General features: G+C 32.6%; 1 protein-coding gene across 1 annotated transcript; it reads left to right on the plus strand.

Moving 5' to 3' along the window:
* The first annotated feature begins 805 nt into the window (after nt 1–805).
* Nucleotides 806–1523, plus strand: LOC105782989 (ethylene-response factor C3). The gene has a single exon (XM_012608138.2). The coding sequence runs from the start codon at nt 888–890 to the stop codon at nt 1521–1523; it is 636 nt and encodes a 211-aa protein (XP_012463592.1). The 5' UTR covers nt 806–887.
* Nucleotides 1524–16023: the final 14500 nt, after the last annotated feature.

A 16023-nucleotide genomic window follows, 5' to 3' on the forward strand; every position in this document is an offset into this window, starting at 1 on the left:
AATTAATACTAAGTAACCTTTGTTTCATTTCGGTATGTTTCAACTATTTCGATGCGTGTCGGTCTGTTTCGATCACTATCGGCTTGTATTGGTGAGTACCGACCCATACCGATTGGTACAAATTTTGATATTTTAAATTAATTTTTAATTTTTTATTTTAATCATTTTAAATTTTCTATATTTATATTCAAAAGTAAAAGCTATTAGATTAAATTATTGAACTTAAAACTTAAATTTACATATAAATATATTTATACGGATGCAATTGAGTATATTTACATGTATATATAATATATAATTTATTAACAAACTAAACAATCAAACTATAAACATATATGAAAAATATTTAAATGTACGTATAATTTAGTAAGAAATTAAAATGAGACTATAAATATATATGTGAAAGATATTTAAAAATGATGATAAATTCGAAATATAATAATATCAAGATATACTATACTACTTATAACTTTTACATTTAATAAAAGTTTATTTAGACTAGAAAAAGAAACATGTTGTATGGAAAAGTTAATTGTAACTCAAATTAATGTTGATTAGTGTAACGTAAATAAATATGATTCTAAGATATCATTATGATATAGAGTAGGTTAATAGGGTTTATATAGGGAAGACATAGCTGAAGTCATGAAGATGATGTTAGATTTAAGTTTTTTAAACTGACATGGCCGCCATGCCCCACGAGCAGTCCCTTTGACTCCCACGTGCATCAACAACATCCATTCCATTAACGACCAAATGATTATCTTTGAAGCTTTGTTCAATCTCACTATAAATAACCCTAATCTTCAAAATGAATAATGAAACAATCCCACATAATTGAACAAAATCGTTTGTCATAACACATATAACTTACCTGATTTTCTGACATGGATTCTTCATTCTTTCATTACCCAAATCTCCATTTCTCACCTGAATCATCATCTTCTTCTTATGTTTCTCAAGCCCTTCCTTTCAACGAAAACGATTCCCAAGAAATGCTTCTTTTGGGAGTTTTAAATCAAGCTCCAGCACCTGCAGAGAACTCCATTGATACCGCATCTGTCAATTGGACTTCTCGAGACGAACATGAAGTGAACTCGAAAGAGGTTTCTTACAGAGGAGTTAGGAAGAGGCCGTGGGGAAAGTATGCAGCTGAGATAAGGGATTCAACGAGGAATGGTGAGAGGGTTTGGCTTGGAACCTTTGATACTGCTGAGGCTGCTGCTTTAGCCTATGATCAAGCTGCATTGGCAATGCGAGGTTCAATGGCGATACTTAATTTCCCAATGGATGAAGTTTATAAGTCACTTCTAGAAATGAACTATGGGTTTGAAGAAGGTTGTTCACCTGTTTTGACGATGAAGAAAAGGTACTCCATGAAGGGCAAACGATCAGGGAAGAAGAAGATCATTAAGAAAGAGAAGGAAAGTATGGAGGTGGAAAATATCATTGTGTTAGAGGATTTGGGAGCTGATTATTTGGAGGAACTTTTGAGTATATCTGAGAGTGCAACTCGTTGGTGAATAATTAGTGAATCCACTTAGAGGTCAAGATTTTGGAATAAATAGAAACAGTAAATGTTAGGATTCAAACCCCAACATGTTGATATAGTCATTAAGATTAAGTGTATGAATCAACCCTATCAAATTTGGGTTCTTTTTTCCTTTCCTTTCATCATTTTCTTTTCGTTTCATCTCCATCTTTTATTGATATACTGATATACCGAAGAAGGATCATTTTTTTTGTTGGCAATTGTCTTTGAATTTGTAAATCTTTGAGATGGTGAAGAATCAAAGTTAATTATAATCAAATTGCTAAATACTAGTTGGATTTTCAATATATTGTCTAAATACACATCAACATTGATTACACATTTTCATTCTTTCTATATATATATTCGATAAATATTTCCATTTTACTTTTATAAAGATTGATGATGATGGAAATAGCCGTCAAATTTTTGTTTTGGAATAATAGTTACTATTGAGGCAGTTTTTAAATAGTTTGGACCAGTGTCAATTGATTGTTACGCTACTTGATTAGAAAATTGGTCACGTTTAAGTTTGCAATATTTCTTTTGTAACAAAGTTATTAGGTTATGATATTTGTTGATATTTTGGACATGCGTAAGCTCATTTATGATATCCAAAATTATTATACGAACATATCTTAAAAAATTATTTGGACTGGATCAAGGAAATCAACTTCCCTATTTTGTAGAGATTTGATTAGATCGGTTACTTTGGTAACATATCCTGAAGATTTGAATACTTATCCTAGTCATATTGAATATATTATCCTAATTGATTATCTTGCTATTTAGATTTCTTGTAATCGATCTTTATCTTAACATGCTTTAACTCTTATATATTGAAAGGCTTGTGTGTGGAGAATTTTAGCACTTATTTTGTTCTTTAGAACTTGTTTCTTTAGAGTGTTTTTTTTTGTAAGCAATCAAGTAAATCACTTGGTTTTATCCTAAGTTTTCAGGGGGGAACTTAGAGGAGAGTGATGTCACATCCTAAAAATCTAAAAATCGGGTTAGAAGAAATTTGGTTAGTAAAGCAGTCACGTTCTGTTTTGAATTAAGGTTGTGAAAATTATGTTAAGTAATTTGTTTTGGTTTAGTGGTTAAAAGTTGTGTTTGTGTCTGAGAGGTCCTATGTTCAAATCCCTTTCCTTCAATTTTTGTTTCAACCTTTGACTTTAAAGACCTAGTTTATATATTAATTTCACTCAATTGATGATAATGATGAGTTTGTTGGTTCAATGGCAAGGCTTGAACTTACCCTTTGGTCTTGTGTTCAAATCTTGTGTGTGCAAAGTGGGAATTGTTTTTGTTTTGAACTCTGAGAGGAATCCGATAGGTGATTAGTTAATGGGATTTAGTGGGATATAGGTAGTTTTGAAATTATCGCAAATTATCTCTCCCACTTCCCACTCTCTTACATTCCTTTCTCCCACTCCCCATTTTATTCTTTCTTTTGTTTTTTTCCCATTACTCATTTCTATCGTTTTATGTTACGGTTCTATCAAATTGATTCTTTTTCCTTTTTCGTTTTACCTCCGTTGTGTTTCTTGTTCTCCTACGTTTCTTTAGCTTGTTGTGTGGTTGAATCTTCATCTTTTTTTCGTCTTCTTATGGGTAAGTAATAGTAATATTTGTTGGAACATTTTCAAATATTTATAGTATCCCAATAACTATAAATGAATATGTGTAATTAATCAAAAGATAAATCTTTTGGTCATTGGTCAAAAGTTATATCATTTGATTTTTAAAAAGAATTATAATTATTCAAAAATATTATTTGAATAGTTACAAAATTAAATGAATAATTGTTATTATATATTTATTCATAAAGACACCTATTGAAAGATGTCTCTATGAAGAGACAAGAAAATTCCTATAAATAGGAATGAGTTTTCATTTGGAAATATATCAACAAATTCTAATATTATTTCTTCTCTTCCTTCATTTTCTAATATTATTAGATTATTCTATAAAGTATTACTGCAGAAATTCTTTGTAGAAATTGAGTTTTTGTTACACATTACTCAGTGCATAGTGGACTATTCTTGTCAGTGCAAAACGCAAATAGTCATTGGCTTCATTGTATCCTCGAGGTTAATTTTCTTGGAACTCATTTGCACACTGAAGATAAGTGGGGGCGAATATAACCTTAAAGATAGTGGCTTGATACACGCCTTGGAGCCTTGTCCTATTTCTTCTTTTTCTTTTCGAGTTCCGATCGTGTGTTCGAGATTTTCCTTACCGGAGTTTTGTAATAACAAATTTAAGGTTATAATTCATGATGACTACCACAACACATGAAAGTGGAACACTAAGGGAGTTGGCTTCCAACTTTGTTAAACTTGATCGTTTTGATGGTGGCAATTTTCGACGATGGCAGAAAAATATGCACTTTTTGTTATCAACTTTGAAGATTGCTTATGTTTTGGATACTCCAAGACCTGAAGAGAATGAAAACGAATCTGTTGCTGCAACCCGAGAAAGACAAAAATGGGACAATGCCGATTACATGTGCATGGGCCACATATTGAATGGTTTATCTGATGGTTTGTTCGACACCTACCAAAACGATGTCACCGCTAAAGAATTATGGGACAAATTGAAGGCAAGATACATGACCGAAGATGTTACAAGTAAGAAAATTCTTGTCAGTCGTTTCAATAATTATCAAATGGTTGATGGTCGTTCTGTTATGGATCAATTTCGTGATATTGAAAAGATGCTGAATCAATTTAAGCAATATGATATGAAAATGGATGAAATGATTGTGGTATCCTCTATAATAGACAAACTTCCTCCATCTTGGAAAGACTTTAAAAGAAGTCTAAAACATAAGAAAGAGGAAATATCTCTTGAGGCTTTGGCAAATCATCTTCGTATTGAAGAAGAGTATCGAAAACAAGATCAGAACCTAAATTCTGAAAATGCCAAAGTACATGTTACGGAGGAAGTACAGACTACTAAACCATTCAAAAGAAAGTTCAATCAGGCTGATAGAGCACCTAAGTTCAAAAAGAAACAAAAGGGCTCATGCTATCATTGTTGAAAGCCGGGACATTTCAAGAATGAATGTCGATTTTTAAAGAAGAAATCATCTTCTAAGGCTGATAATAACGAAAAGTTCATTGCAATGATATCTGAAATTAATATGGCACAAGATGATAATACATGGTGGATTGATACCGGAGCAACCAAACATGTGTGCAAAGACAAAAGCATGTTCACAAAGTTCACACAATGTGAAAATGACAATGTCTTGTACATGGGAAATTCTTCCACCATAATTAAAGGCAAAGGGTCTGCTGAACTACAATTCACTTCTGGAAAGGTTTTAACCTTAAATGATGTATATTATGTACCAGAAGTTAGGAAAAATTTAGTGTCTGGAAGTCTGTTGAATAAGTTTGGTTTCAAACTTGTTTTTGAGGCAGATAAGTTTATTTTGTCTAAGGGAGGAATTTTTGTGGGAAAAGGGTATATGTATGAAAGCATGTTCAAACTTAATATTATTAATAAGAATAAAATACTATTTCGCTTATATGGTTGAATCATTTTGTTTGTGGCATTATAGATTAGGTCATTTGAATTATAGAAAATTGAATGACATGTATAAATTAGATTTAATTCTGTTTTTAATAATAATATTGAAAAATGCAATACATGTATGTTGACTAAAATTACAAGAAATCCTTTCCCTAAGGTTAAAAAGAAAACAAAATTGCTTGATTTGATACATAGTGATTTATGTGACTTGCATAATACTCCTACATTAGGTGGAAAGAAATATTTTGTTACTTTTATTGATGATTGTTCTAGATATTGTCATGTATATTTATTGCATTCAAAAGATGAAGCGCTTGATAAATTTAAAGTTTATAAATCAAGTTGAACTTCATGTGAATCATTTATCAAGTGCTTAAGATCGGATAGAGGTGGAGAATACTATAATCCAAGTTATTTTGAACTCACTGGAATTGTCCATCAAGTTTCAGCCCCTTACACACCACAACAAAATGGTGTAGCTGAAAGAAAAAATAGAGTCTTGACTGAAATGGTAAATTCAATGTTATCATATTCATGTCTTGGACAAGGTTTTTGGGAGAAGTCGTTCTAACAGCTTGTCACATATTGAATAGAGTTCCTAATAAGGAAACTAAAATAACCCCCTATGAACAATGGAAGAAAAGGAAACCAAACCTTAATTATTTGAAGGTTTGGGGTTGTAGAGCTATTGTAAAAGTTCCAACACCTAAACGTAAAAGTTAGGTGAAAGAGGAATTGAATGCATATTTATAGGTTATGCACATAATAGCAAGGCATATAGGTTCATGGTAATTGAACCAAATGATTCAATTTCAATTAATACTTTTATTGAATCAAGAGATTCTATTTTGATGAAAATAGATTTAATTCTATATCAAGACAATTACAACCACAACAATTGATTCATTCTTCAAATGAGAATGAGATTCCATTGAAACAAATTGATAATAATGATGAATCTTGTCAAGAATTAAGAAGAAGTAAGAGGATTAAAAGGTAAAAGATTTTGGACCAGATTTCATTATGTTTCTTGTAGAAGGAAAAGGTGAAAGTATATGCAATAAGATACCTTATTGTTATAATACCGAATCGATCCTATTACATTTGAAGAGGCGTTGAAATCTCAAGACTCGCTTTTGGAAAGAAGCAATAAATGATGAGATGGATTCAATAATGGGAAATCAAACTTGGATCTTAGTTGATCTTCCACCAGGTTCCAAACCAATAGGTTGTAAATGGATCTTCAAAAAGAAAATGAAGGTCGATGGAACCATTGATAAATTTAAAGCAAGGTTGGTAGCAAAAGGTTTTACACAAAGACAAGGTATTGATTACTTTGATACCTATGCTCCAGTAGCAAGAATTGCTACAATTATACTATTAATATCACTTACCTTTATATATAATTTGGTTGTTCACCAAATGGATGTTAAAACTGCATTTTTAAATGGTGAATTGGAAGAGGAAGTGTACATAGAGCAACCGGAAGGATTTGTTGTTCCAGGACAAGAGCATAAGGTATGTAAGCTTATTAAATCTTTATATGGGCTTAAACAAGCTCCAAAACAATGGCACCAAAAGTTTGACAAGGTTGTTTTAGCTAATGGCTATAAAATAAATGAATCCGATAAGTGCATATATAGCAAATTTGATAATGGAAAGGGTGTCATAATTTGCTTATATGTAGATGACATGCTCATTTTTGGCATGGATTTGGAACAAATAGAAAACACAAAGAAATTCTTGTCAAACAACTTTGCTATGAAGGATATGGGTGTAGCAGATGTTATTCTTGGGATTAAAATAACCCGAGATGAAAGCACTATAGCTTTATCACAATCACATTACATTGAAAATGTGCTTAAAAGTTTGATCTCTTCAATCGTATACCAAGATCTACACCCATGGGTCCTCAATTAAAATTAGTATCTAATCTGGTAGGAAAATTGATCAATTGAAATATGCAAGTCTAATTGGTTGTCTTATGTATATAATGACTTGTACAAGACCGGATATTGCATATGTTGTTGGAAAATTGAGTAGGTACACAAGTAATCCAAGTAGTTTGCATTGGCAAGCTTTGAATAGAGTACTTAGGTACTTAAAGAAAACTATTAACTATGGATTGTGTTATAATGGATATCCTCCAATTTTAGAAGGGTATTCGGATGCTAGTTGGATTACAAGTTTGGAAGATCATGCATCTACTAGTGGATGGATCTTCATTCTTGGTGGAGGAGTCATTTCTTGGGGTTCCAAGAAACAAACATGTATTACTGATTCCACCATGGCAGCAGAATTTATTGCATTAGCCGCTGCATCTAAAGAAGCAGAATGGTTAAGAGCTTTATGATGTACCTTTATGGCCTAAGCAAATTTCACCTATTTCTATCCGTTGTGATAGTGAGGCTACTTTAGCAAAGGCATATAGCCAAGTATATAATGGAAAGTCTAGACACATTGGATTAAGACATAGTTATGTCTGACAATTAATCTCTGATGGAGTGATCACTATTAATTATGTGAGGTCAAGTGAAAATTTGGCAGATCCTTTGACAAAAAGTCTTGCTAGAGATGCAGTAAAAAGGACCTCAAAAGGGATGGGACTCAAGCCTATTAATTAGAGTCACCCATGATGGAAACTCAACGCTTGGTATAACGTCAAGTCTTGAGTTCAATGAGACAAAGTGCTAGGTACCCGTAATGATAAGGGAAGGATGAGTAATATACTCTTAATGGACCTATAACGTAAATATGTTAGAGTGTTATAATTACGGGAACACTTTTGATGGGATCTACCTATGTGAGTGGAAGTGTGGCCGCTTCTAGGAGCTTAAGGGCTTGGCTTTGACAGCACTCATGAAAAGAGGACATAGACACATGGCCATAATAGTGTCCCTAGATACTAAGCATTGACTGATGTTGAAATCATTGTGTGAGATGTGTTCAGTTAATCAAATGGAATAGTTGGTTCAAAGCTTAGTCTACCATGCAATTTCGATTAACTTTAACATGTTTTTCACTAAGTGAAGGTTCAATCGTAAGACACCTTTATTTATGCAAATTGATTTCCAAGAATATCAAAATCTAAATATTTTGAAAATGGGGGGAGATTGTTGGAACATTTTCAAATATTTATAGTATCCCAATAACTATAAATGAATGGGTGTAATTAATCAAAAGATAAATCTTTTGGTCATTGGTCAAAAGTTATATCATTTGATTTTTAAAAAGAATTATAATTATTCAAAAATATTATTTGAATAGTTACAAAATTAAATGAATAATTATTATTATATATTTATTCATAAAGACACCTATTGAAAGATGTCTCTATGAAGAGACAAGAAAATTCCTATAAATAGGAATGGGTTTTCATTTGGAAATATATCAACAAATTCTAATATTATTTCTTCTCTTCCTTCATTTTCTAATATTATTAGATTATTCTATAAAGTATTACTGCAGAAATCCTTTGTAGAAATTGAGTTTTTGTTACACATTACTCAGTGCATAGTGGACTATTCTTGTCAGTGCAAAAAGCAAATAGTCATTGGCTTCATTGTATCCTCGAGATTAATTTGCTTAGAACTCATTTACACACTGAAGATAAGTGGGGGCGAATATAACCTTAAAGATAGTGGCTTGATACACGCCTTGGAGCCTTGTCCTATTTCTTCTTTTTCTTTTCGAGTTCCGATCGTGTGTTCGAGATTTTCCTTACCGGAGTTTTGTAATAACAATATTTCTGTAAGGTTTGGTGTTGCTATGTAATTTGTGGAAAGGTAAGTGGATAACTGGTGGTTCGGGATTGAGATTGAGTTTAATAGTTTTGTTGGAATTGTTTAGGTGTTGATTGTAGAATGACCAATTGCTCAGCGAATTAGTTGTTGTTGGCCATATTTTTTGCGAGGTAAGAGTTTGAATAGCAGATTTGGGGATTTTTGTATTAAGTTTTAACTTTGGAATTCAAGATGTCGGTGTTGTTAGTTGCTTTTTAATCAATCCGATTTAATGTCATATGTAGGATTCAGAGTGTGTTGTTGTATGGTTTATCAGAAATATCATTAGGTGTGTGATTCTAACGCAAAACGTCGATTATAACTCGAAAAACTCGAAAAAAAAGGTTGTTTTCAAAATTGCTCTACGTTTTATGGCCGTGTGGTTGACCCTGTGCACCACACGGGCGTGTGGTCGGCCGTGTGCCAGGCCGTGTGGAGCACACGGGAGTGTGCGATTACATAGGTAATTTGGTTAGGCCGTGTGGGACACACGGGCATGTGTGATCACATGGGCAGATTAGGTCAACCGTGTGAGCCACACGGGCTGACCATTCAAGTCGTGTGGGCCCATTTTTTTAGAAATTTTCATTTAGCCCGTTTGAATAAAAAATCGTAATTAGACTTTCCGAGGGGTTCGTTTGGCTTAAACGAGACTCGAAATGTGATATCTATTAATATGTGTCAGTATGTGACATGGTTAAGGTATGTGAAAAATGTATGTACGATCTGTGTTCTGATGATTTCGAAAGCATAATTATGTATAAAAACATGCATGACATATGTATGTAAAATAACTATTCGTATAAGTAATATGATATGTTATGATCTGTAAGTTATGTTTAGTTATGCATGTCATACCATTCATGTTATATGTCGTATGTTATTATGATTATGCATGTGCATTGAGGTGAGTTTTGATATGATGGAGGAATTTTTTTTGGCAGTATTATTGCAATTCTAGCGGTTAAACCACAATATCTGTCTGGCAGCTCAGCTACACTATTCTGAGTGGCATACCACCACGACCTGGTGTGATTGGATGGATGGACTCTTGTAGTCTTATTTGGTGTGATTGATTGGACGAATTTGGTGTGTAGTGGATGAGGGTAGGATTTGTTTTGATATGATATGACATTTTGATCTTGTAATCACTGAATTTTGTCCGGGAATAACTTTCGTTAAAACAAAATTAAGATTAAAAAAAATTTAATTTTTTTGCATTTTGACCCTTAAACTTTTCTAAAATTGCATTTTGACCCCTAAACTTTCTCAAAATTACAGTTCAACCCTTAAAAATTTTTAAATTACATTTTAACCCCTAAACTTTTAAAAATTACATTTTGACCCCTAAACTTTCTTAAAATTACGTTTTGGCCCCAAAAGTTTTGCTGCCATTACATTTTGGTCCCTCTGGCAGCCACCTACGCAAGCTGCACCTGCAACAGGTGGCGGCCGGCCTAGCCCCCCTAGCCCACCTGCAACCTGCAAAAAAAGAAGAGAACATCAAAATAAAATGGGTTTTAAAACCCCCAAAGCAAAGAAAAAAAAGGGGGGGAAGAAAAGCAAGAAAAAAAAGCAAAAATTTTTGAGAGAAAAATAAAAAAAAATAACAGCACACCGCCGGCCATAGCACCAGCGCCACCGTGCCCACTGCCGCAGCATCCCCATCGCCGACACCTAGCAAAGCAAACAACAACCAAGAAGCAAAAATAAAAAGAGCAAGAAGCAAGTAACAAACAGAAATAAAAGAGAAAAAAGAAGAAAAGAAGGGAAGAGGAGACCACCGTGTGCGCCATCGCCGGCCGTCGCTGGGCAGCAGGTCATCGTCGGCAAAAGCAGAGGAAGAGGAGGGCTGATCGGAAAAGAAAGAAAGAAAGAAAAAGAGAAGAAAGAAAGAAAGAAGAAGAAGAAAGAAGAAAGAAGAGGGAAAAAAAAGAATTAACAGTTGGGTCAAACCGACCCGACCCAGATCTGATACGACCCGATCCGGCGACCCGACCCAGCGAGCCCATTAGTCAAGCCCAAAGCAGCCCAAAAAAAACAAAAAACAAAGCAGAAAAAAATAGCAGGCCCATTTCTCTAGCAGTCCAGGCCTGCACCCAGCAGACCAGCCAGCAGGCCCAGATTCGGCAGCAGCCCAGCAAGCAGCCAGTCTAGGCCCAATCTGCCAGCAGTCCAGTAGGCCTATTCCTGCGCAGGCCCAACAGCAGGCAGCCCAACAAGCCAGCCCAGCAGAAAAAAAAGAGAAAGGAAAAAAGAAAAAAAAAAGAAGGAAAAATGGTTCAATTTGCGTAACTCGTTCGACCAAGCTCGTGTTTTGGATCTTTTCGGTAATTTCGTTTATTTCATTTTTAATTTAATGCATATATTTTTATGGTATTTCGTTTTAATGTTATTAGTATTTTTATGCATTTATATATGTATATATTTCTCTTTTTCGTATTTATATTATTTATATTATTTTATTTTATTTTATTTTAATCAATTTCAATAAATATGACAACGAATCGATTTAACTTTAAATCGTTGATTTCATCGCTATGTTGGGTGAATATCATCGGTTTGTGTTAAACACGATACGCCCTTTTAAAAAAAAAGTTTTTTTTAACTCTCATGTTTTAATAAAATCACGATTAAATATTAAGTTGAATCGATTTGGCACTAATTCGATGATTTCATCGCCATGTAGGGATGAATATCATTGATTCGTGTTAAATAAGGTACTTCTTAAAAAAAAATTGTGTTTCAAAAATTTTCGTGTTTAAAAAAATTTCTCGTGTTTCAAAAATTTCCTTGTTTTTTTAAAAAAAAATTCCTATTTTAAAAAATTCTTATGTTTCAAAAATCTTCGTGTTTTCAAAATTCTAGTGTTTCAAAAATTTACGTGTTTTCAACAATTCTCGTTTTTCACAAATTTTCGCGTTTAAAAAAAAATCTGGTTTTCAAAAAAAAAATCGCGTGTTTCAAAATTGTCTTGTTTTCAAAAATTTTCGTGTTTTTAAGAATTATTGTGTCTTTAAATTTCTCGTGTTTTAAAAATTTTTCGTGTTTTTCAAAGAAAATAATTGTTTCAAAAATCTTCGTGTTTTTAAAAAAAAATTCGTATTTTGATTGGTTCGCAATTAACTATTAAATTGAACTTATATTTTGAAAATTAAGACAACGCGCGTTTAACGAGATACCAATTTTGGGCGTCGCGAGGGTGCTAATACCTTCCTCGCGCGTAACCGACTCCCGAACTCTAATTTTCTCTGAATTTTCACGTAGACCTAAAACTACCTCTTTTTTAGAAAAATTTAAAAAAAAAAATTTCTTCTAAAAAGATAATTTATTAGGTGTCCGATCACACCTAGGAAAAAGATCGGTGGCGACTCCTTTTTCAAATAAAATCGAGATTCGATTTCCAAGTTTTCAATAATTACTTCGACCAGCGTCCGTGCCCAAAATTTTAGGTCGCTACAGATCTGATATATGTTTTTGAAAGTATGACATTTTGGTATGTTATTTGCATATGTGTACATTATAAGTAAAATTTTGTTTTGACATTTGCATTCGTGAATGTTATAAAAAAATTATGTTTGTACGCTGAGTAATACACTAGGCTTTTAGCTCACTCGTTTGTTTAATACGTTTTAGGCGATCTCCAGACTTAGGATTAGACGGTGTGTGAGAGCTCGAATTATTTTCTCGGCTAATTAAATATGGTGATTTACATTAGTAATTTATCTGGACTTTTGGGATTGCAATTTATTTTTAGGCTTTGATTTGGTTTTTTTTTATTCGTCAATATTTGATATTTTTAAACGTAAAAACTAAAAAAATCACACGGGTTAACAAACTAAGATTCGGATTTCAAAACTGAAACTTTGAAACTTTTATGTTGCATAATTAAGTAATCACCTAAGTATTTTTTTTGTGAATAAATAAATAGATTTTAGCAAAAGTTAGCGTTAATTGGAAATGATTTGCCCAAAATTGATACTTTCAAATTCTGGGTTTGAAATAAGTATTTCCAGACTTAAGTTTTCCTAAACATTTGTGAGACTTCTGCCAAATTTTATGGTTTTGAAACGAAAAACTAAGTTGATTAAGTCAAAAGTTTTTAAACAAGTTAATGTAATTCCTCAAGATCTGATCATAACGTCTAGACAGGATTTGGGGTGTTACAAACGATCTAGATCTTAGGAGCAAAACTGAGGTTGCTATTTTGGTGAGTGTTAGTGCTTGTAATCACTTGTTGTATGAATTTCTAAGATAGTGAATTATCTCTCTAGTCAAGGCTTCACAAACGTAGGGGAATCGAACTGTGTAAACATATTAGTTGTTCATTGTTTTTCTACTTTGTTCTTTACTAGTGCCTAAAGTAGTTGGCACTACTCGTAGCACTTCTTCTATCAGTACTCAATTTCTACTTGCAATTATCGAATTTGGACCTAACAATTACAATTCTTATATGGTACTTAGACGACACTGGTTCAAACCTTGTTATCTCCCCTCACCTACCTCAATATTGTAATGATAAAAAAAAGTCAAGCCTCAACTTTTTTTCTATTAGAAAATGATTTTATTTGTTTCCCAAGTTTGTTCAAAGGTTGAAGCAATTGCTAATCTGGGAGTTTTGTTTCTAGTTTGTTTACAACCTTTATATATAAAAATGCACATTCAAGGAATAATATGCACTTAAATTTTATCTTTTCCTAAACTTCTTTACTTCTTTATGGTAACAAAGCTTAAAATTCTCTTAAAAAGTCATGATACTCTAATATGTTTTTTTTCTCCTACCTCCAAGTGTCATCAATGGCAGATAATACCACCAACCCAACCATGGTTAACCCAACTGATTCAAATGTCTTAGCCAATACATTGTGGCTACACTCCTCGATTTTGTAGATCTAGACCCCATAATGATCAAGAAGTAAAAAAGGTAACTTTGTGGTATTATGCCAAATTGACTTGTTTATGTGCTTTATTTTCATAAGTATGATCATCATATCTCTCAGTCCTAGATGTCATTACACACCATTGGCAAGCAACTTGATAGAATCATGAATACTCTTCCAAATGAAAGAAGGATTAGCACCTTTTAACAACATCAAGAAACCTCATGTTAGCCAAGAATAACTAGATTAAAGTAGTGAAGATTACGGAAATCCATGCCACCATACTTCTTCGATACACACAAGCGGCCCCAAGATGCCCGACGGATATTCTTACGATCATTAGGCTTCAACCCCCACCAAAATGAATTCATTAATTTTTGCATCACACATATAAATAAGAAGTAGAAAGACACTCATATTGTAAATAGGTAAAGCTTGAGCAATAGTTTTGATTAAAATTTTCTTACCAATCCACAATAAAACCCTATTTTTCTAGCTAAGAATACACTTACTAAGACGCTCCTAAATAAAGCAAAAACTTGCTTCTTATTCCTCCCTAGTAGAGATTGTAGCCCTAAATATTGTCTGTGATCTAATAGGGCATCAACACCCAAAAGCGAACAAATATTTTTGTCAAATATGCAACCTAGTGTTTGAGTTGAACATAATACCAAATTTATTAAAATTGACGGTCTGACTTGATGCTTATTCATAACTAGAGAGGATATGCTTAATAATAAGACACTTGAAATTGTAGCTCTGAAGGAAAAAACTATTATCAGCAAATAAAAAGTGGGAAATAATGAGACTGCCTCAACAAACCAACAAACCATAGAGCTCTCATTTGCTTTCCGCTTGCATAAACAAATAACTTAACCCCTTCGTACACAACATAAATAGATATGGGGATAATAGATTGTTGGAAAAATCCAGTTTAGAAAACGGTTTTCGATCACAGTGGAAGTTTAAATTTTTTGAAAATAAAGCTGGTTTGTGATATTTATAGTAATAAACATTTTACTGAAAAGTACTTGTATTTTGTGTGAGATAGATTTGAAACATTCTCGACTTTCAACCAAACGACTTTCTACGCTATCCTCGCACCCTGAATTTCGTTGAGTGTTGGCCCAAACAATAAAAACCAAACATAGAACCAAACATAGAACGAAAAATGATTTATTGCTTTCAATAGGAAAATAGTTCTCTTAATAAAAACCAGTAGAAATTGTAATTTATAAAAAAAATTTAATTTATTCTTAGAAAATAAATTCTCACTACTTTCTGGTAGAATAACAATATATGAAACTTGTGTGTAAAGACTTGTGTAAATAGCTCTACCAGTACCATCTATTTATAGGGAGAGATAAAAAAATCTTGGCTGAATATTTATTTAATAGAAAAAGTCTTCTAGTCTAACTAGAAGAGGGGGATGGCACACCCTATCAATTCCCTTAGGGTTGTTGCCCCTCACATGTTTATTTGAGGCAGATTGGGATTCTTATGTATTGAGTCCAATTATATGTGCTTTTTGGACTTTTGATCCAACACTTTATAATTTAATTCAACCTAATATTTGTTTTCTATTTTCAAAATAAATATTAATTAATTAATTAATTAATTTAATTAATTAAGTTAAATAAATTAATTTCTCAATTAAATAATTTTCTCAACCCAATTCTAATTGTTACAACCGTGATAACTTTATCGTAAAAGAATCTATGAGAAAATATATTTAATTTCCATGTTCAACGGATTCATAATGACTAATTAATTTAATTTAATTTTCTTACTTTAATTATTTAATTATAATTAATTAAATAATAATTTGAAAATATTAAATTAATTCCCAAGTCATTTTTATACTTGATGAGAAAACACATTCATTTGTGAATGCGACCCATTTCTCTAACTTCATCATTTTCATTATTTTTGTTCATTTGGTTCTACATGTAATTCATTTATAGTTTCAACGAGCTAGCTGAGGGATCGATTGGGCATATATAATTAGGGCTCAAATAATTTATAATTAAATTTCACCTTTTCGCCTTTTTATTATAAACTTATCTAGTCACAAAGTTATTCCACTATAATATCGTGACTGAGCTCTCCGTAGTTGCATACCATTATGAAAGTTACTTAATTAGTACTCATCCAATGACCTTATCATAAGTGTGTTACTCTCATAGGATATCCTTAATCTCTTTGTGATAAATTCGTTCTCCCAACATGATTCTATTTTACCTCATGGTAACCATTACATCTTCCTTCATGGAAAGTCAATTACTAT

Source organism: Gossypium raimondii, chromosome 13 (assembly GCF_025698545.1).
Source record: "Gossypium raimondii isolate GPD5lz chromosome 13, ASM2569854v1, whole genome shotgun sequence".
NCBI lineage: Eukaryota > Viridiplantae > Streptophyta > Magnoliopsida > Malvales > Malvaceae > Gossypium > Gossypium raimondii.

What these genes read in the sequence shown, in the direction of transcription:
- LOC105782989 (XM_012608138.2), top strand. Translation starts at nt 888, where the DNA reads ATGGATTCTTCATTCTTTCATTACCCAAATCTCCATTTCTCACCTGAA.